Source organism: Bemisia tabaci, chromosome 9 (assembly GCF_918797505.1).
Source record: "Bemisia tabaci chromosome 9, PGI_BMITA_v3".
NCBI lineage: Eukaryota > Metazoa > Arthropoda > Insecta > Hemiptera > Aleyrodidae > Bemisia > Bemisia tabaci.
Genome location: NC_092801.1, coordinates 10,302,009 through 10,329,615, shown reverse-complemented (window position 1 = coordinate 10,329,615; position 27,607 = coordinate 10,302,009). Strand labels below are relative to the sequence as shown.

Genomic DNA, 27,607 nt, shown 5'->3' with positions numbered 1-27,607 from the left:
CTGTCCGAAAATTTCACTGAATTTTCTTTATGTTGCCGATAAAATTTAGTGAAATTTCCAAACAGATTCAACCGACAATTTCTCAGTAAAGAAATAAAATGGCAGCGGAAATTTTTAAACGTCGCATGGCGCTTGTGATACTTTGCCTGGAAGGTGACGATTTCTGTTCGACATGTTTGAATGTAGATTTTACAATAAAAAAATACCATTTAACCACCCCCGTGGTTGAATTAGCTTTTCACCATCGTAAAATGTACATTTGGAACATGTCGGGCATATCTTTTAACTACAAAATTGTTCAATCAACAATATCATTTTTTCCCGTGAAATTTTGTGAAATTCGTGTTTAAGGAGAAACTACTGAGTGAACTAAGCATGAGAATATCCTTGGTTTCTGAAATGAACAATTGTTCTGCCGTGCTAAGGAAAAACGCCGTATATACATTCAAGAGTTGCCGAATTTCCTCCGATAAAATGTTTATTTTTAAGGGAAATTCTGAATATTTTCCCTTGAAATTTTCAGGAACTTTAGATCAAAATATGAACAAAATTCTCTGCAAAATTAGAAGAAAAATGTTCATGAGTTTACCAGGGAATTCGTGTTTTACCAAAGGAAATTTGGCAACGCTTGAAGGTTCATACGGCGTTTTTCCTCAGTACGGCAGATTTTGTTGTTGTTATTTCGGAATTTTGTGCGACCAGGTCCCGCCGGCGCTGGTCGGGAGTTGAACTTTCTCCCGCGAGATGGCGCGAGCGGCGGAGAAAGCTGGCGGGAGTCCCGTGCCCAGCTAAGCTCGCTCGTCGCGGCCGATCAAACCCGCGCTGGACCCCGAGGTTCGCGGTTCGAGACCCGTCACCATCGCCGAATGAACGTGGAAATCGCCTTGCACCGTCGGAGCGTGCCTAGCCACTGGTCGTGTTAGTGTCGTTGTGTGTTTTTGTGTGTTAGCGGGCTTTGTTGTGGGGAAATTGTGTCGCGGAATCGCGGTTTTGTGTTGCATGAATGTGCACGAGGAGCCATGCTGGCAGCAATTGGGTCCCTGCGTCTACGCAGAGTCATTTTCCTTCTTCTGACTGGACTCAGCATAAGTGAGTGGCTCAGATTTTCCTCTCTACTTCCAACGTGGAAAGACTGCACCGAAAATAAAAAGTGAAGTTGATTTAACATTCCGGATGTAAAAAAAGTGTGCGAGAACTCACGAAACGATGAATTAACCGCTATGGCAGTTATTTTAGCAATGTCAAGATGTAAAAGTAACTGCTATGGTGGGTAATTCAGCATTTTGTGAGTTCTCGCACACTGTTATTACATCCAGAATGTTAAAAATCAATTTCACTTTTTTTTCCGGTGAATTGCAGCAGTAGAGAATTTGCAGGTGTCTGAACACGGAAAAATGAATTTCCCATCTTTAAACACTTGTATTTTAGCAGATTAAGTAATTCAGTCATATCTTTTCTACAACACTGGAAAAAAAAACACATTGTATCTAGAGGCCAGACTCTTAAAAACATCGACAAGAAAAAGTACTCTTGATTCAATCAGAATCTAGCTTAAATCAAGAACCAAGTCTCTTAATTTAAGCGGATTTCGTTTAGATTCAAGCAAAAATCCGATTGAATCAAGAGTATTTTTTCTTGTCAATGTTTTCAAGAGTCTAGACTCTAGAATGTGTTTTTTTTCCAGTGAATACTGCCGTGCTAAGGAAAAACGCGGTATGAACCTTCAGGCGTTGCTAACTTTTCTTCGATAAAACACGAATTCCCTGGTAAACTCATGAACATTTTTCGTCTAATTTTGCAGAGAACTTTGTTCATATTTTGATCTTTAAGCTCCTGAAAATTTCAAGGAAAATTATTCATGATTTTCCTCAAAAAGAAACATTTTATCGGAGGAAATTTGTCAACTCTTGAATGTACATACGGCGTGTTTCCTTAGCACGGCAGAATAATTGTTCATTTTTGAAACTAAGGATATTCTCATGCTTAGTTCACTCAGTAGTTTCTTCTTAAACACGAATTTCACAAAATTTCACGGAAAAAAATGATGTTGTTGATTAAACAATTTTGTAGTTAAAAGATATGCTCGACATGTTTCAAATGTACATTTTACGATGGTGGAAAGCTAATTCAACCACGGGAGTGGTTAAATAGTATTTTTTTATCGTAAAATCTACATTCAAACATGTCGGACAGTTTTTAGCTACAAAATTGTTAAACCAGCAATATCATTTTTTCCCCGTGAAAATTTGTGAATTCATGTTTAAGGAGAAACTACCGCGTGAACCAAACATGCGAATGCCCTTGGTTTCTAACATGAGGAATTAGTATAGAGAAGATATGACCAAATTACCGAATCTACTGGAAATACAAATGTTGAAATGGGAGGCACCGCCTGATGACGTCACAAAGTGGCAGATTTTCTCACTTTTAAATCCATTACTCTTCCGTTTTCAATTTCGAAAAAAAACATGAATAATACTCCGAACGTAGCTTACTAAGCACTCTCAGATGCAACGATAAAAAAAAAAGTGCAAATACTTTAATGTCGTGAAAAATTTCAAGAAAACGTGTATGCCTATACATATATTTGACTCTTTGCCACCCAACGGAGGCTACTAGAATTTTCCGGTCCTCATGATGGTCGCGGCGGAAGAGATTGCGTACCGAGGGGTAGGAGAGGAGGGGGGAGGGCACAGGGGCGGCTCCTCAAAATTTGTTAACGAAAGTGATTTCTCGGAACACGATTTACCAATTTTTGGTTAAACTTTGCCTGCGTTTGTTACATGGAAGGGGGAAAATAATAAAATAAAAATTACTTGAATGAACGAAAAATTCTATGAATGCCCCCGTCCTCTCCAAAATTTACCACCTTAGGCACCTGCCTTCGCTGCCTTCCTGGAAATACGTGCATGGAAAAGTGCGGAAAATAATCAGTGCCACATTTACAAAATAGAATTCGGCAACGGAAATAGTGGAATAAAGTTGCAATTTAATTGGATGTATTTTGAAATTTTTTTATTATCAAATTGGAATATTTTTTACATTATTTAGTCAATACATTAAAGGCATGAGTTTATTGTATCAGAGGTATGGAAAATTTACACTGAGAGGAAAAGTTACACCTCGTTTTAATTTTATTGCGATGAACTTCAAAAGGAGGCTCCTTCAATCAGTAAGTAGGCAATACACGTAACACCACGATGCAGTAATAAAAATTCCACCACGTAAAAAATGGCACTTAAATGCAACTTGTGCATCTTTGGTTAGAACTACTGGGAAATGTTTAGTTAATCAAACCCTCATACGCACAATGTAACCTCGAATATCAACTCTGCCTTTTTGAGGTAAAATGCTGTATGAAAAGATGCTGGCAAATTTCTATCGATGAAACAAGAATTTTTGAAAAAAGAAAGAAAGAAAGAAAAAGAGAACCTGCGAATAGTTTTATTTCAATTTTTCAAAGAATTTTATTTGCATTTCCTAAGCGGTCATCTGAATGTTTCAGTGTATCTCGGGAAATTGGACAACGTTTGAATGATCATAAATCGTTTCACCTTGATACGACAAAAATGAGGAGAGTTTAGCGAAAAAAGATCCAGCTTTTAAGGGGGAAATGGTTCGCTCGTCGATAAGGCTGGCAGAATTTCACTTTAAAGAACTTATCGCCAGCGAAAGTGCAAAACCATGTGGATCTTCATTGCAGTGTTTCAAAATATCCGCTCCTATTTTATTTTTTCGTAGAGAAACGAGCCGATTTTACAGCTAGAAATTTATACAGTATATTCTGGCGACAGATTAAGAAAATCAAGGCAGTTTTCAAGGAATTACTATTTAAGGAATTGACTATTTTTTCAGAAAAATAATGAAGTTTGACATGAAGTCTGCAATGTCGCAAATGGAGATACGTTTTTCTCACTTAGGCCATCGATATTTAGTGTTGTCATTTTCCATTTTAACGATGTGAGGGTTATTTTTTCTTGATTGGTAGAAAGAGAATTAAATTCGACCGAAAAAGATACACTGTATGGTCTTTTTCGTTTGTTGATCCCTCTCTGTTTAATGAAAAATTACCTCAAAATTAGCACGTATTTGTATCACAAAACAAGGACGCAAGTCATGCAACCATACCTCAAGTTAAAATAGTAGCGTGCAAGCAAAGGGAATATGGAAAAAAAAAACGAAAAAAACGAAAAAAAAACAGATAATTGATTTGAAGGTAAGATTAAAGGACGGGAAAGCATTAATATTATCTTTTCTTCCGCTAAAATTTTGTTTTTTACATTTTTCAGTGGGGTAATTTGTCGAGTTGGGTTGACACATCGAATTTTGAAAATTCAAAAATTCCCTGGTATAAATTGGCGATAGGAGCTGCGTTTCAAAATACCATAGGAGTTCTTATAGCCGACTAAAGAAGGCTATTGAAAATCATAAAGCTGGCTATAGAAAGCGGAGCAAATCATATAGCCGGGTTATACGAAGCTATAAAAAAGTATACAGTCGGGCTATAGTTCCTATCCCCGGGCTTTACACTTTATCGCCATTGACTATAAAAGTCTATAAGAAATCGTGTAGAAATTCGTGTGCTTTGGAAATCATTAAGTTTGATACGGACCTACCTTAATATTTACAAAACACACATTATATTTTCCTTTAAAACATATTTTTTTTTTCATAAATTAAAATGAGAATAGTCCATACAGAGTGTTCAAACATTTCAAAATCATGAGTTGAAAAACGCTGACTCCGCGAGATTAAATATTACAGCCTAACACAAAGCGGAGCGGCGACGCACTGGCGCCTGCAAACCTAACAGGGATACTTCACGCATTGCGCAATGCGTGAAGTATCCCTGTTAGATTTGTAGGCGCCAGTGCTCGTTTCGCACTCTCTGCCCGCCCGCCGAGCCGCAGCGTGCCACGGCGTCTGAAGCAACTATTTCACACCAGAGATATTGCACAGTATCATAAGCAATTGAAGGCGCTCCAACATATTAAGAATGACAGGCATCCTTCAAAAGTACGGAGCTTTCCTCGCAAAATAAATCAGGATACTACGGCACAAAAAGAGAGCGGTAGTCCAAAAACTAACTAAGTCCTGGTATCCGTTTTTAGTAACGTTTAGTATAAACTTTATCGTCTGGCTGTTGCTTAATCGCCATCGGCTATAAAAGGCTATAAGAAATTGTACAGCCGGCTACAAAAGCTATTGGAAATCTTACAGCCGGCTTTAGGTCTATGGTATTTTGGAACACAGATTCTACTGCCAATTTTTACCAGGGCTCACCTGGTGCGCGGGGCCCAACCACCCTAAATCCTGCACTGACTCTAAGCATGGGGGATTAGAATCTTAAGAAGCTTTTGCTTTTTTAGAGCGTTTATTTTTTTCAACTGTAAATTCCATGGTATCGTAAATTTGGTTTGGTTTGACATTTCCGGGCAATTTGTGCGGCGAAAATTACTCGTTTTAATTTCTAAGTATAGGTATCCGTAACTCAATTTCTAGTTTTTCTGGACTGAGGTTGTCGTGAGGTCCATGTGAGGGAACAAATAGTGCACAAGGGCTTATGGTCTTGTTAAGAAAAGAAAAAGAAGGAGAAGAAAAAGAGGAGGAGAAACTGAAGAGGAGAAAAAGAAGAGGAGAAAAAGAAGAGGAGAAAAGGAAGAGGAGAAAAGGAAGAGGAGAAAAGGAAGAGGAGAAAAGGAAGAGGGGAAAAAGAAGAGGAAAAAAGAAGAGGAGAAAAAAAAGAAAAAAGAAGAGGAGAAAAGGAAGAGGGGGAAAAGAAGAGGAAAAAAAGAAGAGGAGAAAAGGAAGAGGGAAAAAGAAGAGGAGAAAAAGAAGAGGAGGAAAAGAAGAGGAGGAAAAGAAGAGGAGGAAAAGAAGAGGAGGAAAAGAAGAGGAGAAAGAGAAGAGGTGAAAAGGAGGGGAGAAAAAGAGGAGAAGAAGAAGAGGAGAAGAAGAAGAGGAAAAGAAGAAGCCTAGAGGAGAAAAAGAAGAGGAGAGAAAGAAGCGGAGAAAAAGAAAAGGAGGGTCTCTTTTCACATGGACGCTTATATATTACTGTACAGTGCACTCACCTCATTTTTGAGTGGATTTTTTTCTCGGTGTCATAATGGACGTTTGAAGACGGGGTTTCCCGGACAGGAAGGCAACAGAGAGAGCGTATAACAATCTGGGGAGTATTTACGAAAATCCCTCGTCTCAATGGAGTAGCAGTCATGACAACCTAAATCCACCCCCGCCGCCGCCACCGTTCCTTGTGCCCCTTTTATCGCGCTGAGCCCGCGTTTTCTTCACTTCCCGGATAATGACTTCGGTCCACCCGGCAGTCCCGGCAGAGTCCCACCGAGTTTACGCTTGGTCATCCCTCACGGCCCGCCCGGACTTTTGCCTTTATCCCGAGAAGTCATTCTGCATCTTGTTATCCAATCTCAGACGCAAATATGAATGTATAGATGGATAGATGGACGGATATGTAGGTGGATAAGTAGACAGATAAACAGATAGATGGATAGGTAGATAGATAGATAGATAGATAGATAGATAGATAGATAGATAGATAGATAGATAGATAGATAGATAGATAGATAGATAGATAGTTAGATAGATAGATAGATAGATAGATAGATAGATAGATAGATAGATAGATAGATAGATAGATGGATAGATAGATAGATAGATAGATAGATAGATAGATGATTTGACGGCCATACATACAGATATAGATGTACTGAAAAAAAGTTAAGGGCTGTATAGACATACCGTCCGTTCCGGGCGCAGAGGCTGAAATTTCCGGGTGCCGGATCCGTAGTTTCGATTGCTCCGGATGCTGGAGCCGTAGTTTCGATTGCTCCGGGTGCGGGAGCCGTAGTTTCGGCCTTTGAGACCGGCACGCGGACGGTATGTCTATATAACTCGTTAGTACGGCTTCCATGGCCGGAGTTTTTTTTTTTAGTGCAGGCACAAATATGAATGTATAGATGGATGGATTGAAGGATACGGATAGTTGTATAGGCGGATAAGAAAATTGATCAATAGATAGATGCATGATTCATATATACAGATAGATGTACAGACAGATGCATTGAAAAAAAAAGTTAGGGCTATATATAGACATACCGTTATGGCCTATATAGACATACCGTCCGTTCTGGGCTCAGAGGTCGGAAGTTCTGGGTGCCTGAATCGTAGCCTCGATTGCTCTGGGTGCTACGCCCGGAGCAAGATGAGATTTACCCGAAATCTGAATAACATCACCATGATCTTGATGGATTGGGTATACGAGTCCACAGAGAGGACTAAAATACATTGCTTCATTTCTAAAAGCACCTGGATCCGTGTAAGGAAATCAGAGGCGGATCCAGCAATTTGGCAACACCGCATTTCCTCCATTTAACCTATGCTAAATAATCGATTCTTGTCAGAGCACCTGGCCCCTCCGAGAATCGATGCATTTCCATAGGTTTAAATGGGGAGAACAATGTTGCCAATTTGCTGCATCCGCCATGTAAGAAAATTAACATAGTTACGTTGTTCCTCGATAAAACATGAAATCTGCCGTGTCAAGGAAGAACGCCGTATGAGCATTCGAGAGTTGCCACATTTCCTTCGATAAAATGTTTACGTTCGAGGAAAGTTATGCATATTTTTCCTTGAAATTTTCAGGAGCTTCAGGTAAAATGGACCACTAGATAAGGTACGAATTTCAGCATTCTGATACATGTTTCTTAACCAACATTTTACGTAAAACACGATGCACACAACGAAAATTACCGAAATTAACTCCTTACGAAGATATTTAATGATTCTTAATGCGTGAATTTAAACCACCCGCTCATGAAAACTCAATGGTCTACGTGATTCACATCGCGCGCTAAACGTTATCATGACAGTCTCTGCGATATAAAAATCTGGCAACCTCAATCTTGACGCTTTGGCTCAGTTATAGCAAATTGCTAATAGTTTGAACAACACATGATGGGAAATGAACATTGCTCGATTGAGAAGCTTGCTGAAACCGTTGTAGTGGGCGATTTGACTCACGTAGAGTTTTGAGTTTCTTGTGAGCGGGCAGTTCAAATTCCTCGTAACCAATGTGAAATAAAAACGTTAATATCTTCGTTAGGAGTTGGATTCCGTAATTTTCGTTGTGTGAATCGTTTTTTACGTGAAATTCTGGTTAATAAACATGTATCAGATCGCTGAAATTCGTACCTTGTCTAGTGGTCCATTGCGCGAACAAAATTATCTGAAAAATTAGGAGGAAAATATTCACAAGTATACCAGGAAATTCGTGTTTTATCAAAGAAAATGTGGCAACGCCTGAAGGTTCATACGGCGTTTTTCCTTTAGCACGGCAGAATAGTTGGTTGGTCTCAGCTACACTCGATATACAGTCGCAATAGTTCGGACGCAATGGCACTCGACCATCAATAAAATTAAAGCTCTGAGATTCAAGCCCTAGCACAATTAAATCTGAGAATGCTATATCGATTTGGCTTACTGACGTCATTCTGAAAATTGACCACCATCGCGGTGGCACCCGGAAAAAAGGGCTGTACACGAATCTCCACTTCAGCGCGAGGATTAGCGCCTGCCCCGAGGGAAACGCAACCCACGTTACAGCGTTGCGTTTCTGTGTGCATTATTTTGAAACCAACGGCAACAGTGTCACGCGGAATAGATGTTCTGGAAATGTTTAAGGGAGGGAGGCACAACAAACTATATCAATGGAATGTTTTACGTAGAAAATTGTGAAACCATTGGTTTTTTCCATCTTTTACTAATGCTCTCAAAATTGGACTAATTTATGCTAAATGGAACTATGTTGAAGTGGAAAGATGGGATGTGCTCGTTAGTGAATGGGATTTTGTGCACGTGAAGATTTGGCAACATTCGATGACCGTTGATGAGCAGGTGGGCTTCGCCAAGCGCCACAAGCAGGGTTGAAAAGTGAAGAGGATTTGAAATCACGGTGGAAAAGTAGACAGCGTTTAAAATCTGGATTAATCCCGTCTGCCGCGGCGATTAAACAATATCACGCTATTATCCTCCCCGACGAGAAAAAAGAAAAGAGCTAGACATTTCCCGATGCCGGAGGTTTTCCCGGCTTTGTATTTAAAACTTACCGCTAAATTTCCTCAAGGAGAGTCTGATTTGTTACGTGGACGCCACACAGTGGATCTAGTCAATGAGAGAGGTCGGACATGTATTTCTTTACTAAAACTGCAAATTTAGATGTTTATTTCTTTTAATTTTAAAGTTCAAGAGGTGTTTTGTAAAATAAATTTCATGAGAAAACCAATTGGACCACTTTTAAGACCTTTTGTAATAGTGGAGTTATGAGCTTTTACATTTTTCAAATTTTGTCCGACTTTCCCCATTAACTCGGTCTACTGTGCAGCAGGCTGGCTGTATCTGACGTTTTGAGCTTTGGAGGAAGAGGGAGAGGAAAATGGAGTTCTATGTGGCATTGAAACATGACCTGCGTGAGCGGTGTGCTAAAGTAAAAAAAAATTAAATTAAAAAAAAAAAAAAAAAAAAAAAAAAAAAAAATGTCGGAAAGGATCGATAAACAGGGTGTTCGCAACAAACGCCTTAATGTTCGATTCTTTACCATAGATTCAAATGGAGAAATACCGATATATATCGAAGCACGCCACGCCACTGAATTCATTCTCATCACTGAGGAACATTTTAATTTGAATGAGTTAAGCGTGATTTTTTGCTAGTCTGTAGTACCAAGAAGCGATTGAATTTGGTCAATTTTTTTATGTATTTATAGAACCTCTAGTAAGAAGGTTACTTTCTTTTCATTGAAAAAAGAATAAATTATATCGCAGAAAGGAAGTAGCTGCTCAGTTGGTCCTTAAGACCAGCTAACGAGCAGACCTCTCTACTTGTTTCCCAAACTACTCGATTGTCTTAAAAGGATGAATTAGCTTGACCATTTGGCGACGAGATGCGAGCTCTTCGGGTGAAAGTTGACGTTATCGTATAAGAGATGGGTGTAGTGTGTCGAATCATGGTTCACTGACCTACGTCACCTTTGCAGCAATAGTCTGGTTCAGTCTTGATACTGCCTTGGAAGCACTTTATTAAGGTGATTCGATGGACGCCATATTTTGTGTCAGAACGGCATGCGATATATCGCATTAATTGGTTCCAGTTTTTCAGCTATTTGTCATTTTTCTCCAATTTTGAGATCGCAATTCTGTTGTCAGGAGACTAAAGCACTCACTTACTAATTTTGACAAACAAATTCAACGTAATAAAGGCGTGGTTTTTTCAGAGAGAAAATATCGCATTCGATACTGAATTCGAAACTGCACTCGAATGCGATGTTTTCTCTCTAAAAAAACCACTCCTTATTACGTTGAGTTTCTTTATTAAAATTGGTAAGTGAGTGCTTTAGTCTCCTGACAACAGAATTGCGATCTCAAAATTGGAGAAAAATGACGAGTATAGCTGAAAAATTGAACCAATTGATGCGATATATCGCATGCCGTTCTGACACAAAATATGGCGTCCATCGAAGCACCTCCGCAAGTATTACGTACGTATTGATTATAACTGGACATATTTGTGCTATAGGGAACTATGTGCGTAGGGATTGCGTGCAACATAGGTCATTTTAGCATTAATACGTCCAAATACTTGGTTTGAAGGATGAGTAAAAGGGCAGCCGGGGTCAGGTATTGGTGTATCCGGAAGAAAGAAATATCCGCAGAAGCTCAAAATTTGTATATTTTTTATTTTATTTATTTTTCTCCTGTTATATTTTATGTTCATTTCCTTCCTCGGAAATTAAAACTACATCTCTGGAAGAATCTCTCTTCTTACCATAGCGTATCATCGGCGGATCTATAAATTTGGCAATGAGAACTCACGCTTCGCGTCATCGCGCCTTCAATTTTTCGGATGCAGCACGGACGTCCATCAAGTACGAATAGTTGTATCTCTGCGCCGTCGTAAACGCGCATCCTTTCCCTCCCTCTATTTACATATTGTGTTTGTTTCCGTTTGTCTTATTCGTAATGGTGCTTCAAGCACTACGTGAGTAACACAGCCGGAGGTAGGAGAGGTGTGTTCGGGCCTCTTTTTAACTTCTCTCCCGGATCTGAGCGACATGAAACCTCATTGACAGCATGTAGCAGAGCATTGAGAGCTCACGCTTTGCGTCATCGCGCCTTCAATTTTTCAGGTGCAGCACGGACGTCCATCAAGTACGAATAGTTGTATCACTGCGCCGTCGTAAACGCTCATCTTTTCCCTCGCTTTACTTACATATTTTTCTATATTGTGTTCGTTTGCGTTTGCCTTATTCGTAATGGTGCTTCAAACTAATAGCATAGAGCAGAGTATTGTGAGTTCACGATTCACGCCATCGTGTCTTACATTTTTCATGTGCAATGTGGACATCGATCTTGCGCGAATAGTTATATCGCGTTTACGCTTTAGAAATATCTCTTATTTTTAAATTTCGAGATAAATTAAGATTAAATTTTCCCGAGATATGCTATTAACGTTGTATTCCCTCATTTAAACATGTTGAAATGTAAATCGATTCTAGAAGGGCCCAGGTGCTCTGACAAGAATCGATTATTCAACACAGGTTTAAATGGAAGGAAAACAGTGTTGCCAAATTGCTGAATACGCTTCTGAGTAGTACACAGTCCAGCGCGCGATTCCTTACTGTAAAGTCCCGGTGAAGTGCTTTCAAGTAACGTTGTCGGTCGCAGTATTTTCTCTGGAGTAAATAAATAACCTTTTTGGGAACAACCTCAAAAATTTCAAAACCACCATTATTTCATAAATTTTAGGTGTTTTTACGAAAAACTAGGACCAAGATTAGCCATTAGAATCCCTTTTATGCGAAAATATAAAATAATTCAAGTTTCAAACTTTTGACGAAACGTGCTTCTGAGAGTGAATACATTCAGCGACGTGGCGTGCTTTGACATATATCGATTTATCTGCCATTTGAACCTATGAGAAAGGATCGATAAACAGAGTATTCGCAGCGAACACCTTCGTAGTCGACTTTTTACCATAGCCAATATATATATATATATTTATATGGGGAAATATCGATAATCGATCATTCACGCCTCCCCACTGATTACATTCTATGAGAGGGATGTCTTTTTCACCACGAGTCTTGTCTAAAACACTGAGCAAGTAAAGTTTCGGACATGTTATATCTTACATTACACAATACTTACTACTTACTTATTACTAACTACCAACTACTTATTTACCATTCGGCGCTATACGGCCCCTCAGTGGCCTCGGCCCCTTTATTACATTTCACGTATACATCATTTTCCAAGAAGTCGAGAAGCGGTCCAAAAAAGGGGGAAAATGGAGACAAATAATTGGATAAAATCGTGAAAATTGGGTCCTTGGAGTTGTAAAATTGATTCGCACCACACAAATTGCTGTAAAATTATCTACCTCCTTGTCTACTTGAAAATATTTGCTTGAAAATATTCACCATGCACCGTGCCCCCTGCGATTCGGGGGAAAGGTGTTTCCATCGACGGAAAATAAGAGATGGAGGCAAGGCGGCAATCCATGAGTTTATTGCTGATCAATTAATATTTTGCGGTCGAGGTGGTCAAATTGGGTCTCGTGCCTCGACCGGCGGCAAAACCGCGGCTCTTCGCGAAACATTGACGCCAAATCTCAGCAAAATGTATCCAGTTTCGCTCAATATTATGCGATGAAACTGGGAGAGAAATTCAGCTTTGCACATAAAATGCAATAAATTAAGGCAGTATGAATAAAAAAACTAGCGAGAAATGAATAAAAGGTTTCTTAGCATCCTTACCAACATCAAATTCAGTGTAACGGGTGAGCTATTTCGAGAAGAAAAACTTTTAAAAAAAAGAGTAACGATGTATTTTCTTTGGCATTAAATAGCAGAAAACAATTTCTGAGTGGTATACGATGGCTGGTTTTCTTTTTTAAATTTTTTATTTTTTTATTTCTTATTTTTTTTTTATTTTTTAGCGGATCTCGTTTTTCTACCTTAATGCAACAGTTTCCTAGAAAATGGGTTTATTTTTCGATGCACCCGACTTTTTTATCAAAAATTTCAATTTTCCAAGCAAATTCTCACGTGATGGGGAGAGTGTTCGCGATTTTTAGTGCAGTTTAAAACGTTCAAAATGTTCAATATTTATAATGTTGAGATGCCAGCTTCCAAAAAATCTCCACCTTGACAGATTCCAGTTGTAAATAAGCGTCGTAGAGCGCATTCGTGCGTTGTAAAAGTGACCATGCGTGCATAAATAAAGTGTACACGAAAGTTACTCTAGAATTTCAAGCTAAAAAGGGAAAAAATCAAGGGGAAAAAATCAAGATGGTGTCGGTGGTTTAGTGCATGGAATTTGTAGTATTCATGATGTAAAGCCGCAGTTAAAGTTTCATTAAAAACAAGCTCTCCCAACTTTTTTTTTTTTTTTTTTTTTCGGCATCATATTTGGTCTTTGTTAAGCAGAGAGGAGCCAAGCAACATCCGCTATTCCCAGATTTAATTGGACGATTTCATTTTTTATATCAAAACGATTGTGTGGGTTTTTATAGAAGATTTCAGTAAACTTTCTGCGTGGTGCGAAGCAAATTCTTGAAAATTTTAAAAAAAATCCGCACAAACGTTCTCTTGTAAAATGTCAAATTATTGCTCAGTTAAATTTGGCGATAGCTGATTTGGCTTGGTTCCTTTCTGCCAAACGCTGTCCATTTAATACACGCTTGACATTGTTTGACTATGACCAGTTTTTGGGGCAGCGCAATATTTTCCAAAAATATGTGGCATCGACGTGAAGACCGGACTTTCACCATTAAGTATTTGTAAGACCAAACGTTGCGCCGCCGCGCGAACTATGCAACACCGACCCAATCTCAGCCCCTGTGGTGGGCGGCTCGGCGTCATCGTTATCGTCATCTCGCAAAATGCAATTTCCAGCGCGAATAGTTGCAATGCAATGACAAAAAATGCCAATTCAGAACTGCACTGGAAAAAAAAAACACATTGGATCTAGAGGCCAGGCTCTTGAAAACATTGACAAGAAAAAGGACTCTTGATTCAATCAGATTTAAGCTTAAATCAAAAGGAGATCCGCTCAAATTAAGAGGCTTGGTTCTTTTGAATCTGATTGAATCAAGAGTATTTTTTCTTGTCGATGTTTTAAAGAGCCTGGACTCTAGATCCAATGTGTTTTTTTTCCAGTGTGTAAAAATATTAAATGTATGAGAAGCTTATGGACCACTATAGACAAAGCACGAATTTAAAGATGATAAAAATTTCAATGAACTAGAATTTCACGTAAAACACAATTGTTGCATCGAAAATTGTCGAAATCATTTCCTATCAAAGATATTAACGTTTTTATTTTACATTGGTTACGGGAAATTTGGATTGACCGATCGCACCAAACTCAATACTCTACGTGAATCAAATCGTGTACTACAACGGTTTCGGCAAGCCTCTCAATCCAGCACTGTTCATTTCCTACCCTGTGTTGTTCAAACTATAAAAAAACTTGCTACAACTGAGCGAAAGCGTCAAGATTGAGGTTATGCCAGATTTCCATATCGCAGAAAGTGTAATGATAATTTTTAGTCTGCGATTTGAATCACATAGACCATTGAGTTTTCATAAGCGGGAGTTTTGAATTCATGCGTCAAGGAACATTGAATACATATATATTGGTTAGGAGTTACTTTCAGCAATTTTCGTTGCACAAATCGTATTTTACTTGAAATTTTTGTTAGGACACAAGTATCAGAATGCTTAACTTCGTACCTCGTCTAGTGGTCCACTGTCACAGAATGAAGATCTCCCCGATTTACCAAGTTTGTTAAACCGTAAAATTTTGCTTTTGTTTTCGAGCGTAGAAGTCTCCTTACTTAATCTCACGTACATGTACGTCAGTGGCAGTGGCAAGGCGTGAACGGTTCATTATCGATGTTTCTCCATTTGAAGGTTTGGAATAGCATTGACGGTGTAAGTCGGCAATCACATGACTTGGTTTGCGACGTCGCAGACTTCCTGTCATACTTTATTATTTAAACAGAAAACTACTCAACGGCAATTCTTTAAAACTGCATTGATTTTTCTTCTCTGTGCAAAGAAAATTCTGCAAGAGCTTCAAGAAATGATGTCAATTTTTTCTCCCTTAAAAAATAACAAAGAGGTGAAGATTTTCAGACACCGCAAGCTATATATTTGATTTCGGACTTACGCCGTCGAAGTATAAGTTTTTGATGAATCATGAATTCTGTATACAACGCTGTTGTCACATACTCACGGTTCATAAAGCATATTAAAATATTGAATAGTTTCATTCATTAGCATATTGAAAAGGCGCACAAAACTAAAACCCAAACAGCATTATGCGTTATAGGAAGCGTTGGCTAACGCGATAATGGAGGTATACGAACACCTTTATTCACCCAACGGTTCAATTAGAGGTGCAATTGTACCTCTTACGAAACTGCATAAATTAGGGTCCTAGCATTTGCGCCGTAAGTTAAGTAAATATTAGTTTTTGGTTTTATTAGTTTGTTTAAAGAGCACGCGAGAGGTAATTGTTTGCGCATGCGCAATGCGGCTTTGTGCGGGTTAGAGGAAGCGTAGAGGTGGACATTGTTAAACGCGGTTACAACGGCGGGACGGCTTACGATCAGTGACATGACGGATCACGGACACCGCGGGAATGAAAGTTCTTTCGCCACACCGCACAGTGGTGGAGCAAATCAATGCGGGAGGGCAGACATGATGTAGAAACTCTAAAAGTTTTTTCGTATGTGAAGTGTAGCCAAAAGCTAGAAATAATGTAACTTTTTCTTTAAAAAAACTTACATTTTATTAATAAACTTTGACCGAAGCTTTTCGAAGTAAGTGCTTCATCGTCAGGGTCACAAAGTATAAATCACACTGGTAAAAAAAAAAACACATCGGATCTAGAGTCCAGACTCTTGAAAACATTGACGCAAGAAAAAATACTCTTGATTCAATCAGATTTAAGCTTAAATCAAAAGGAAATCCGTTCAATTTAAGAGGCTTGGTTCTTGATTTAAGCAAAAATCCGATTGAATTAAGAGCATTTTTTCTTGTCAATGTTTTCAAGAGTCTGGACACTAGATCCATAATGTGTTTTTTTTTCCAGTGTGAAGTGTAGCAAAGGGCTAGAAATAATGTAACACTATATTTGAAAAAACTTACATTTTATCAATAAACTTTGACTGAAGCTTTTCGAAGCAAGCGCTTCATCGCTAGGGACACAAAGGATAAATCACAAAGGCCATAATTTAATTTTACACTGGGGAAAAAAAAAACATATTGGATCTAGAGTCCAGACTCTTGAAAACATTGACAAGAAAAAATACTTTTGATTCAATCAGATTTTTGCTTAAATTAAAAGGAAATCCGCTCAATTTAAGAGGCTTGGTTCTTGATTTAAGCAAAAATCCGATTGAATCAAGAGTATTTTTTCTTGCGATTGTTTTTCAGAGTCGGACTCTAGATCCAATGTGGTTTTTTCCCAGTGCACAAAGGCCATAATTTAATTTCAGACAAGGTAACAGATTTCAGTGGCAACAATTGATAACCAATTAACAGATCATCAGCAGATCATCAACAGATCTGTTAATTTGTTATCAATTGTTACCACTAAAATCTGTTACCTTGCCTAAAATTAAATTATGACCTTTGTGATTTATACTTTGTGACCCTGACGATGAAACGCTTGCTTTGAAAAGCTTCGGTCGGAGTTTATTAATAAAATGTAATTTTTTTAAAGAAAATGTTATTTTTTTTTTTCATTTGGTCTCGTCATTTTTTAGGGGGAGTTTTTTAGGATTGGGCCGGGGTGGCTACCGCCACCTAGAACATTATTTCTAGCACTCGGCTACCGCCACCTAGAACATTATTTCTAGCACTCGGCTACACTCCACATAGCAATATATTCAGTGCTACTACCTTTGAAATATTGTGTAATACAATGTTCGCTGAACTTGAAAAGTGTTGTATTATTATGGAACGTACTCGATACATCAAAAAGGTGAGATTGTATCGATATCGATTTGTTCAGCATGTAAACATAGCCTCAAAAGTCCATTGGGAGGAGATAATCGAGGGAACGGGTTTCTTGTGATAGATTTTTGATTCTTATGAGTGTTAAAATGACAATGAAAAGTAACATTGTTAGTGATTCTCTTATTTTCAGCTTTTCCTACTTAAATCCTAAAAATCCTTAAATCCTTGTCCGACCTCTCTGGATAGCTCGAATCACTGAGCGCCGGGCAGAACGGGCACCCGCACCGGGCACTGGGTCATCGCACCGCGTGCGCTGTTGTCGGATTTCATGTAAATATGTCCTCGGATTCGCCGCATAGTGGATCAGAGAGGTCGGACATAAAATTTTTGAACAAAATTGCAAATTTTGATGTTTAATTTCTCCCATTTTAAATTTTAAGGAGTGCCTCTAGAAGAAGTTGTCTTTTTCTTCCCGAAAAAATGAAATATAAGCGAAAATGTTGACACACCGCAATACGTAGTTTCGCACTTCAGCCATCGATATGTACTTCCTTTTAGAATGAATGCATCCTGTAGCTCATTTGTCACAGAAAAATGAACTGCGGGCTGATTATCGAAATTGATAGACAGAGCGATAGACATAAAAGACAGAGGCGAATCAGGCGATCTCATTGGTGAAAGCGGGTGGTTGCAATGGACTAAGGAGGGAAGTAGACTAACTAACGCCAACCGATAAGGGACCCCACAATTAATGAGTCCATCATTGGTCTCCTTAGCCTATAAGAACCACCCGTTTCAACCAAGAGTGTAGCTCCATACTACCTTTGCATTCTTTGTCTATAGCTTTGTCTATCAAATTCAATAATCAGCCCGCTGTCCTTTGAAGTTTTGAATCGTTGCAAAAGACTCACGCCCTCACGCAGAACAAGAGATCGATTCATTTTACGGACGGCGTCGGGCGCTGAATTATTTTGTCCCCGGTCTCATAAACATAGGTGCCAGATTATGATGAAAAACAGCTTTCCCCCCGGCTAAACCCATTTAAAAATCCAAGTTTTATTTAACAAACTGGCAACCTTGTTTTTGGAGGAGCTTTTCTGCGTAAATTGTGTTCTGCGTACCCGGAATCCGAGTGCGTGAACCTGAGCGGGAAGGGCGCAAATTTGATTTGCTGTTATGCTGCCGTGCTGAGGAAAAACGTCGTATGAACCTTCAGGCGTGGCCAAATTTCCTTTGATCAAATACACATTTTCGAGAAAACTTATGATTATTTTTCTTCCAGTTTTTCAGATTATGTCGTTCGCAATTTCATCTAAAGTTCCTGAGGCTTTCAAGGAAAAATATTCATAAATCTCCTTAAAAATACACATTTTATCGGAGGAAATTTGGCAACTCTCGAACGTTCATACGCAGTAGCATAACATTGCCGTGCTAAGGAAGAACGCCGTATGAACATTTGAGAGTTGCCAAATTTCCTTTAATAGAATGTTTATTTTTTAGGAAAGTTATGGATATTTTCCTTCAAATTTTCAGGAACTTTAAGTGAAATTGCAAGCAAAATGATCTGAAAATTCGGAAGAAAAATATTCATAAGTCTACCAGGAAATGTGTGTTTTATAAATGGAAATTTGGCAACGCCTAGAGGTTCATACGGCGTTTTTCCTTTGCACGACAGCATAACAGCAAGTCAAATTTGCGCCCTTCCTGCTCAGGTTCACGCACTCGGATTCCGGGTACGCAGAACACAATTTACGCGGAAAAGCTCCTCCAAAAACAAGGTTGCCAGGTTGTTAAACAAAACTTGGATATTTACATGGGTTTAGATGGGGGAAAGCTGATTTTTCATCACGATCTGGCACCTATGTTTGGGAAGGGTCCGATTTGTTACCTTCCTAAATATGCCTCGCAGGAGAAATATCATCCAATTTTGCCGTGCTAAGGAAGAACGCCGTATGAACCTTCAGACGCTGCCAAATTTCCTTTGATATGACGCAAATTTCCTGGTAAACTTATGAATATTTTCCTCCAAATTTTTTAGATAATTTTGTTCGCGGTTTCCCCTAAAGATTCTGAAAATTTAAAGGAAGAATATTCATAACTTTCCTAAAAAATAAACATTTTATCGAAGGAAATTTGGCAACTCTCGAATGTTCATACGGCGTTTTTCCTTAGCACGGCAGCATAACAGCGAGTCAAATTTGCGCCCTTCCTGCTCAGGCTCACGCACTCGGATTCCGGGTACGCAGAACACAATTTACGCGGAAAAGCTCCTTCAAAAACAAGGTTGCCAGGTTTTTAAATAAAACTTGGATATTTACATGGCTTAAGATGGGGGAAAGCTGATTTTTCATCATAATCTGGCACCTAAGTTCGGGAAGGGTTGTCGAGCGAGGGCGGCCAAGCCCCGCGGGGTTGAGAGGGAGCCTTTTTCCGGGAGCCGCGCGAGGGGGTGGGGGTGCAAGTGCGGGGGTGGCGCTGCGCAGGCGGGGAGGGGGTTAAGATGCTTAGAACATCAAAATCGGAGATCGAATTTGATTCCCCGTTATCCATTAGCTTAATAACGCGCGCCGGCCCGGCCGCCAACCTCCCAGGTTACTGCACCTTCACCGGTTCCCGGTCGCAGCGCTGTTGCCGTCGTCAGGTGTGACGTCACGGCTGCCTTGACGTGATAGTGAAGAGAGCAGTAACTGTGGAATTTTCGAAACCGAGTTTCCTTCAAAATTCGTCTAATCTCGTTTAGATGAAATCACTGAAATGGAGATGTTGCATGTATGAGGGATTTGCGATTTTACCATTGATTCTTGTGTAAAAGTTCGCGAGAAACACGATGGTGCCACTGGTTTTCTCTGAAATCATCTCCCAAGCTCAAAAAAAGCTCTCAAATTGAGGCCAAAATGGAGGGGATATCCCACCCTACCCTGAGAGTCCACCTCTACATCAAGACAAACTATTCGTGCAAAGATAGGGAGCAAATACTCGTACATTGACAGGGCTGCCGCTTTATTTGGGGACTCCAAAACTGAAAACACGGCAACCCTGCTAACGTAATTGCTCCCTATCTTCGCATGGAGAGTTGGTCTTGATGTAGAGGTGGACTCTCAGGGTAGGGTGGGATATTCCCTCCATTTTGGTCTCAACTTGAGAGCTTTTTTTGAGCTTGGGAGTTGATTTCAGAGAAAACCAGTGGCACCATCGTGTTTCTTGCGAACTTTTACATAAGAATCAACAGTCAAATCGCAAATTCCTCACACATGCAACATATCCATTGCTAAGTCAGCAAAATTCATCTTAATCGTATCAAAACGAGACATGAGAAAGCCGCGAGTGCTCCAAAAATGACGTAGTTTCAGGCAAGACAGCAGTAAGTGACATTCTTCTTCTAGAGAGCCAATGCAAACAGTGCTCTCAAGTAAAGTGTCGCCCTGTTCTGCCAATCTCTAACTTGAAAATGTGTTTGTTGTGTGTCCAAAACGCAGCAACGAAAGCATGCAGAAGATAGCACTTATGGCTGTCTTGCCTAATAAAAGCCTACCATGAAAATGAAACATACCCTATCTATTTAAGCGAAATAAAATCAGTGGATTTTTAATCATCGGAGCTATTTTTAAGAGTCTTTTGGATGCTTCGTGGCAATTTGACAAAGAACGGAGGCTTCTCTCAATGAAATTTTCCGATCAGAAGCTTCTATCCCGTTTTCTCAAAACTTCATTTTTGCACTTACTGCTTTCTTCACTATCTCGGCAGCGCTGTGACGTACGTGCAATGCGTGAGGTATCCATGCAGTCTTGTAGGCACTAACAATGCGCACCGTGAATGCAAACCGCAATGCGTGAAGTATTCACGTATTCACGGCAGCCCTGGCCGCTACAAGGCCCAACCCAGAAAGTGGTTTGCGCCCCCTGACGCCCGCTTAGCGGCCCCCTGCGAGTTAATTAAATACAACATGTTCGTCTAAAGATAATCTCCTATCGATAATTGCAAAAATCGTAAAAATTAGTCTGGCAGATCTCTGGAACAAACTCAATTGTTTCCCCGGACGCAGGAACTTGACTCTCATTTCAGGGTTACAAAATTGACTCAAACAATTCAATTTTCTACAAAAATTTGCGAGTGCATGTTATTTTAGCATAAGATCAGAAGAAAAATCGGCGTTTCCAGTGCGAATTGCCGAATAATTTCTTAGTAAATTATCAATTTTCAAAAGAAAATTTTTCATTCTTTCGTGCTGGGAACGACGATCTGTGACAAAAAATGAGCATCCATATTATTTTAATGGCAAGATTCACAACTTCATCACGTAAATACCAAAATCTGGGCCATATTGCCAAAATCTGAATAAAGTGAGCTATCATTCAGAGACTATCATCAGTTGATAGCCGCAAAAATCATAGAAACCGATCGAATACTACGGTGCAGGGAACTGTGATGAAAAGTTAGGGGATTAGAGAGCTAAAACACGATTCTGTGATCAGAATAACTGACCCACTCATAACTAACTTGACTTCATGACTTGGTAAGCGACATGTGCTTCAGAAAATGAAACGGCATTCACTATAAAAGTTGATTTATTCAACCGAGAAACTCCAAATTATCATCATGGATGTAGCAATGGTTTTTAACCTTCCTATATAGACATCTAAATTATTAGAGAATTTTACACCAAGTTGACAATACTGTCTACACCATCGCTTCTCTGCCCAAAGGGCGTATTTCGATTACCGTATGAGCTCCAGAAAGCATGTGTTCATATGAAAAACAGGGCTCACGTCAGAGGGGCGACGATACGCGGTCAGCGGCAAAAATGATCGGTTATCGATATTTCCCTGTTTGAAGCTACGGTAAAGAATCGATTAGTGAGTGTCCGTTGCGAAAACCCTGTTTATCGATCCTTTCCCATAGGTCTAAATGGCAGATCGCGATCGATATATCGCAAAGCACACCACGCCACTGTACGTGGTGTGGATGTCATCGGCGTGGCGTGACGGCAAGTGAAAGTTATTCGCCGAAAACAGTGGTGGACAAACAAGTCGTCTCATCTGCCTTGGGAATGGAAAACAAGCAGGAAGCTCCAACGCATTGGCGTCGGAGAGCGGCTCTGGGGGCAGTAGTTGTAGTCAAGAATGAGGGCCTAGACACATTTTGTCATTGATGTACAATCCGACAACTGTCGATTCATCTTTTGTAACTTAGCAGATTTACGTAGCCGGTGTATAAATGTGTATTGGGCTTTGATATGGCGAATACATGGCATTATCACTTGTTGTATACTTTTAATTTTGAAAGCTCTTTGGAGGTCCGCTTCCTAAAAAATCTCTGGTTGATAAGTCGTTTAGCGAGGCTGCAAAAAATTTGCATTTTTATATCTGAAAGTGTAGGTATTGGTTTTTTGTATAATTGTTTTTTTGGATTGCTGGAAAAGTAACGCATACTTCTATAATTTAGGACTGAGTCAGGGAAATATAAGGTTCGTTAAATAGTAAATATTCCTAGTACCGTGTGACACTATTGTTAACGAAAAGTTTTTGCAACTTGTCAAAGAGGTTGTTGAATGATCTTCGAATAACTTTTGATGAGCTAGAGGTAATGGTTCTATCTGCAGCTCGTGGACTTCTGTACGATATTGTCCAGAATCATCTAAATTTTCAAAAAGTGTCCGCTTGTTCGATACCCAATTTGCTCATTCATGCATACAAGGAGAAGCGCATGAAAGCTTTAGCAGACATTTTGGAGATGAATCAAGAATTAGATGAAGAATTTATGACTTAAATCACGGCACCTTAATCACGGGATGACCTTAATTACGGCAACTATTTATTGTCCATGAGATGCAGATGGTTCCATTTCCCTAGCTCATCAAAAGGTATTCGAAGATCAATTTCATCAGCCACCCGTACGAACCACGTTTCTAGTGACCCGTACTTGCTTCGCACGTATGAAACATACAATCAGAGAAAACAGAATTCATCTTACAATAATCAATAATCAGTAGGACATGAATCGTTGCGATGTATAATACGACATTATAATGCGGCATTACTATTGTAATTCATTTTAATGGATTAGGGGCATTATAAATCATTATTGCCACGTCGGAATGAAATGTTGTAGACTGAATTGAAAAGCATGTTGGCAAAATTTATTATAAAAATAGTATAACATGTAGGTACATAACATAAAGGTAATACAAATTAAATGATTAGAGCGTGTATATTTCATTACATTATAGGTATATTACAATCATTTTTGTCATTGTTGGAAATTTTGATAGTTTGAATTTTGATAGTTGATAGTTGATAGTTTGAGAGTTGAAAATTTGGTTATTTTATTTAGTTAAGGTGATTCGATAGACGCCATATTTTGTGTCAGAATGGCATGCGACTTTTCCATCAATTGGTTCCATTTTTTCATTTACTCATCATTTTTCTCCAATTTTAAGTTTCGCAATTCTGTTTTCAGGAGACTAAAGCACTCACTTATCAATTTGTATATTTATATTGAGTTAAGGGTAGAGACGTATTCCTCACCGGAATTGAGGAATGGAGGTGTTACAGTATGTCCGGCATTAGGTTCCATTTCGACATCAGCGACGATCAACGCTGCGATACTGAAAGCCAGTCTTCCGATATTAAATCCCTAGCGGGGAAGAAAAAAAATGCCTAGATTTCGCTAAAAATCCCTAAATCCCCAGATTTGCTCAAATATACTTAAAAAATCCCTAGATTTTGCAAAAAGCGCCATTTTTTTATGAAGAATCATGATGTCATTCGATGTAGCGATTTGCAATATTTAAATCTGATTGGCTCGTTTGAATTTTGGCGCTCTCTGAAAGCAGTGCTAATCCAGACCAATAAAATGAAAGAATATTAGTTGATTTCTTATTATTAACAGGTTGAATGCAGTTGAATGTCAAGTACATCGAAGGACACAATCGTTTTAATTTCCGGCTTATTTGCGGGGAAAATAGTGTTGCCAAAAAGGCCTACAAAATATAGATGAAAAAATGTTTTCGATTGTCGAAGCTATAATTGAGGTTAAAAAGTTGATTTTTGGTAACTTTACCTCATCAAAAAAAAATCCCTAGATTTCCTGAAAAATCCCTAAATCCCTGGAAATTCCGGAAAATCCCTAAATCTAGGAATAAACCCTTAGACATCGGATGGCTGTTGGAAGCATTAGAGTCAACATTTGAAACGCTGCTGCAGAATTTGCCGGGAGTATAATCGAGTGTTGAAAGTCAGTAGAATTGAACAATGTAATAATTGCTTTCCGAAATAAGCGTTATAATAAAAAAACAACGAATCTGAACTGTTAATACTGGAACACACCTTCTGTAAATGTACCTTGCGAGAGATAAGTAAAAAAATAGATGTACTGGAGGAGAAGTGCTTCTCCACAGAGTTTGAAGAAGGAAAAAAAATGCCCAAATTTACTTACTTCAGCATTTTCGGCAAAATCACTGCAATTTCCGAACCTTTTTCTGGCCAGGGGCCAAAATTAAATGATTATGAAGGGCCACTTAGATGTTGTAGATAAAAATAGGACTGTTGAAAAAGTCGCCGTTTTCAATAAATATGTTCCCGGAATGGAAGAGTTAGGTTAAAAAATTTAGAGTTAAAAAATTCCCATGAGCCGACTGAGCCGAGTGCCGTAGGTTAAGGGCCCGTTCGCCAAAACTAATCGGAACTGTATGAATGAATTGCTCCTTTTAAAAATCAAAACAATATCGAATTGCGATATATTACACAGTTAAGATAGGGCTATGTCCTGTCGTAAGCGGCGACATACAGTCGATATCATTTCAATAATCGCCCCAATGGCCACGATAGTTGTTAGACGTTTACGGTTTCCCTGGTAACCTTTGTTTGCTATCAGCTGATATCGAGTAAATGACTAGGAAGCTCCAACCCAGTGGTTAAAGCTTCCTTAACCGCGAAAACTTTAAAATTCAAATTTTCAAATTTTGAACGTAAAGTACATTTTTTCCATCACGAGATAAAAGCACAAACAAGTTTTGAATTGTTGACTGTATCACCATGATTCCAAAAATACAATACACAACATAGCATTGACTAACAATAAAACAGTATGCAATAAAATAAAGTCATGACAAGGAACATAGCCGAAAATGGCGCCGATTCCCATCAACCAACGCGCGGTCTCTACAATGTAACATGCTGCATTGATACTCCCCAGCTGGGACCGTCCGGAATAGCAGCTCTAGTGCAAGCACCAGAGCCGCTAAAAAATTCCGATTGGTTACCTTCCTAAATATGCCTCGCAGGAGAAATACCATCCAATACGCTGCCGTGCTGCAGAAGAACGCCGTAAGAACATTCAAGAGTTGCCAAATTTTCCTGGATAAAACATGTATTTTCGACATGTGTGTGGTGTGTGGTTACCAGGGCGTTAAAAAAAAATCAGGGATACGGAAATGCTCTTTATACGCGATTTTACTGACAAAATCCACAAACACAAATTTTCCCTAAAAACTGTCACTCAGCGCGGTCAGAGTGATTTTACCAGAAAAATTTCCGCGGTCGAGGAAATTTTGACCCCCCCTCCCCCTAAGAAAAAATATCGGCGGTCGAGGTAACTTTATAAAAAAAAAATTAATGTAGCAGAGGTAATAAAAAACAAAAAATTATAGCAGCTGCAGTGATCTTCACAAAAATCGAAGTCTGAGCGGTAATTAATTCTTTGTAACAAAATCAAATTCCCTGCGTGTACTTCTAAAGTTCACAATGAGAAGGGTGCGCTTCTAATAATTTTAATTTGCCGACGCCGCGAATTCGAATCATCGCGAGAAAGAGAGGCGAATCCGGGTTACCATTCATAGCGCCTTCAAAAGCGTAGAAATACTTCAAACAATACACTTTTGACACATCCAGCACGATTCGATGTGCAAATTGCCTATAGTGCGCCTACTGGAGTGTACAGTGTACACCTAGTTTTGAGTCGCGTATGGGCCTTCAACCCTGAGACATGCTGATACTGCCGTGCTAAGGAAGAACGCCGCATGAACATTCGAGAGTTGCCAAATTTCCCCTGATAAAACATGTATTTTTGACAACATAAAACCAGGTGCTTTTGCAAACCAAATTCTAGAGACGTCAATACCAGAGCTAACGAAACACGACTTCCTTATTATATCAGCTGGTGCTAATGATCTATATTATGATGAAAAAAGGAGTAGGCATGTATTGGAAATGCTAAATAACTTTGTGAAAAAACATAATGAAACCAACATAATACTACTTGATATTCCATATAAAAAGGTCCCATTATCGGACAATTTGAATAATGTTATTTACCAATTCAATATTGGGCTGGACAGGATTGCTTTAAAAAATAAAAACTGTCAAACAATTTGCTCGAAGACTGATATAGCAAGAGGATATTGTAAAGACGGCATACATAGAAACATGAGGGCGAAAAAGCAAATTATAGATAAGATCTGTGAAGTAATTAATTTAAACGAGTAGACTATGACAAAGAAAAAAATCTTTTTCTGCAAAGTAATGGTGATGTTATGTCAGAAGTGAATAGGACTTTGTTTAATGTTAAGGAGACTGAAATGGTATCAAGTGTAAAAGAGGAAACATTTCTGGTATTTATAAATATAAGATCGATAACCAAAAAGATAGAGAAACTGGAAGTGTTCTTGAATGAAGTAAAGCCAAAAATATTATGTGTAGCAGAACATTGGCTAGGGGAAAACAAATGCGTAACACTGCCAGGATACAGCTATATTACTACATTTTGTAGAAAACCTGCAAAAAACGGAGTTTCTTATGGAGGAGTGGCAATTTTAGTTAATGAAGCGTATGCGATTGACTTAAGAGTAATAGATATAAGTAAATATTCAAGGGAGGGAGAATTAGAACTTACGGCAGTACACTGTATAACCCAGAACATAATAATAATAAACATTTATAGAGTACCTAATACAACCAAAGAAAGCATTGAAAAATTTTCTGCTGTTATCGCGGAATTAGTGGATGAATTGGGAAACAAGACAGGAAAATTAATCTTATGTGGTGATTTTAATTTTAATTGTAAGCAAGTGGTTAAAGAGAGCAAGGGACTGCTAGAACTAATTGCAACTAACAATCTGGAAATTTTAGTCGAGGAGGTGACGAGGATAAAATCGAAGGCTTGTTTGGATAACATCATTACTAATATAGAAGAAACTAGAGTCAGAGTGATGGAACCTGCTCTCTCGGACCACAAAGCACTAGTATTAACACTCAAAGGAGTAAAATTTAACAAAGCAGGAGAAATGTGTAGAGTAAGGAATTTCAGTATTGAAAACTTTGAAAACTTTCAATGGAACCTCTTAGCGCTAAAGAAAATTAGGAATGGATACTATGAAAACCCAGATGATCTCTACAGTAATTTTGCAAAGATGTTTAAAAGCATCTATGAACAATCTTTTCCATGGAAGAAAGTTAACAGAAAAAGGAAAACTTGGATAGACTCTGAAGTGAAGGAGGCAAGAGAATGGCTATTGATACTACAAAGATACGCAAATGACTCAGAAGAGGCCAATGAAAGTTTTAAAAG

At 38.9% G+C, this 27,607-nt stretch overlaps 1 protein-coding gene across 2 annotated transcripts in view; it reads left to right on the top strand.

The window, feature by feature from the left end:
* Window positions 1–632: 632 nt before the first annotated feature.
* Window positions 633–27,607, top strand: part of LOC109036724 (protein Skeletor, isoforms B/C) — a 155,483-nt gene continuing 128,508 nt past the window's right edge. Inside the window, exon 1 of one of the 2 annotated variants that reach the window (XM_019051084.2) lies at window positions 633–1,089. In XM_019051084.2, the coding sequence (XP_018906629.2) occupies window positions 1,020–1,089 (70 nt within the window). In that variant the 5' untranslated portion in view covers window positions 633–1,019. The remainder of the gene's footprint in view (window positions 1,090–27,607) is intronic. The other variant, XM_072303976.1, reaches the window with a different exon arrangement.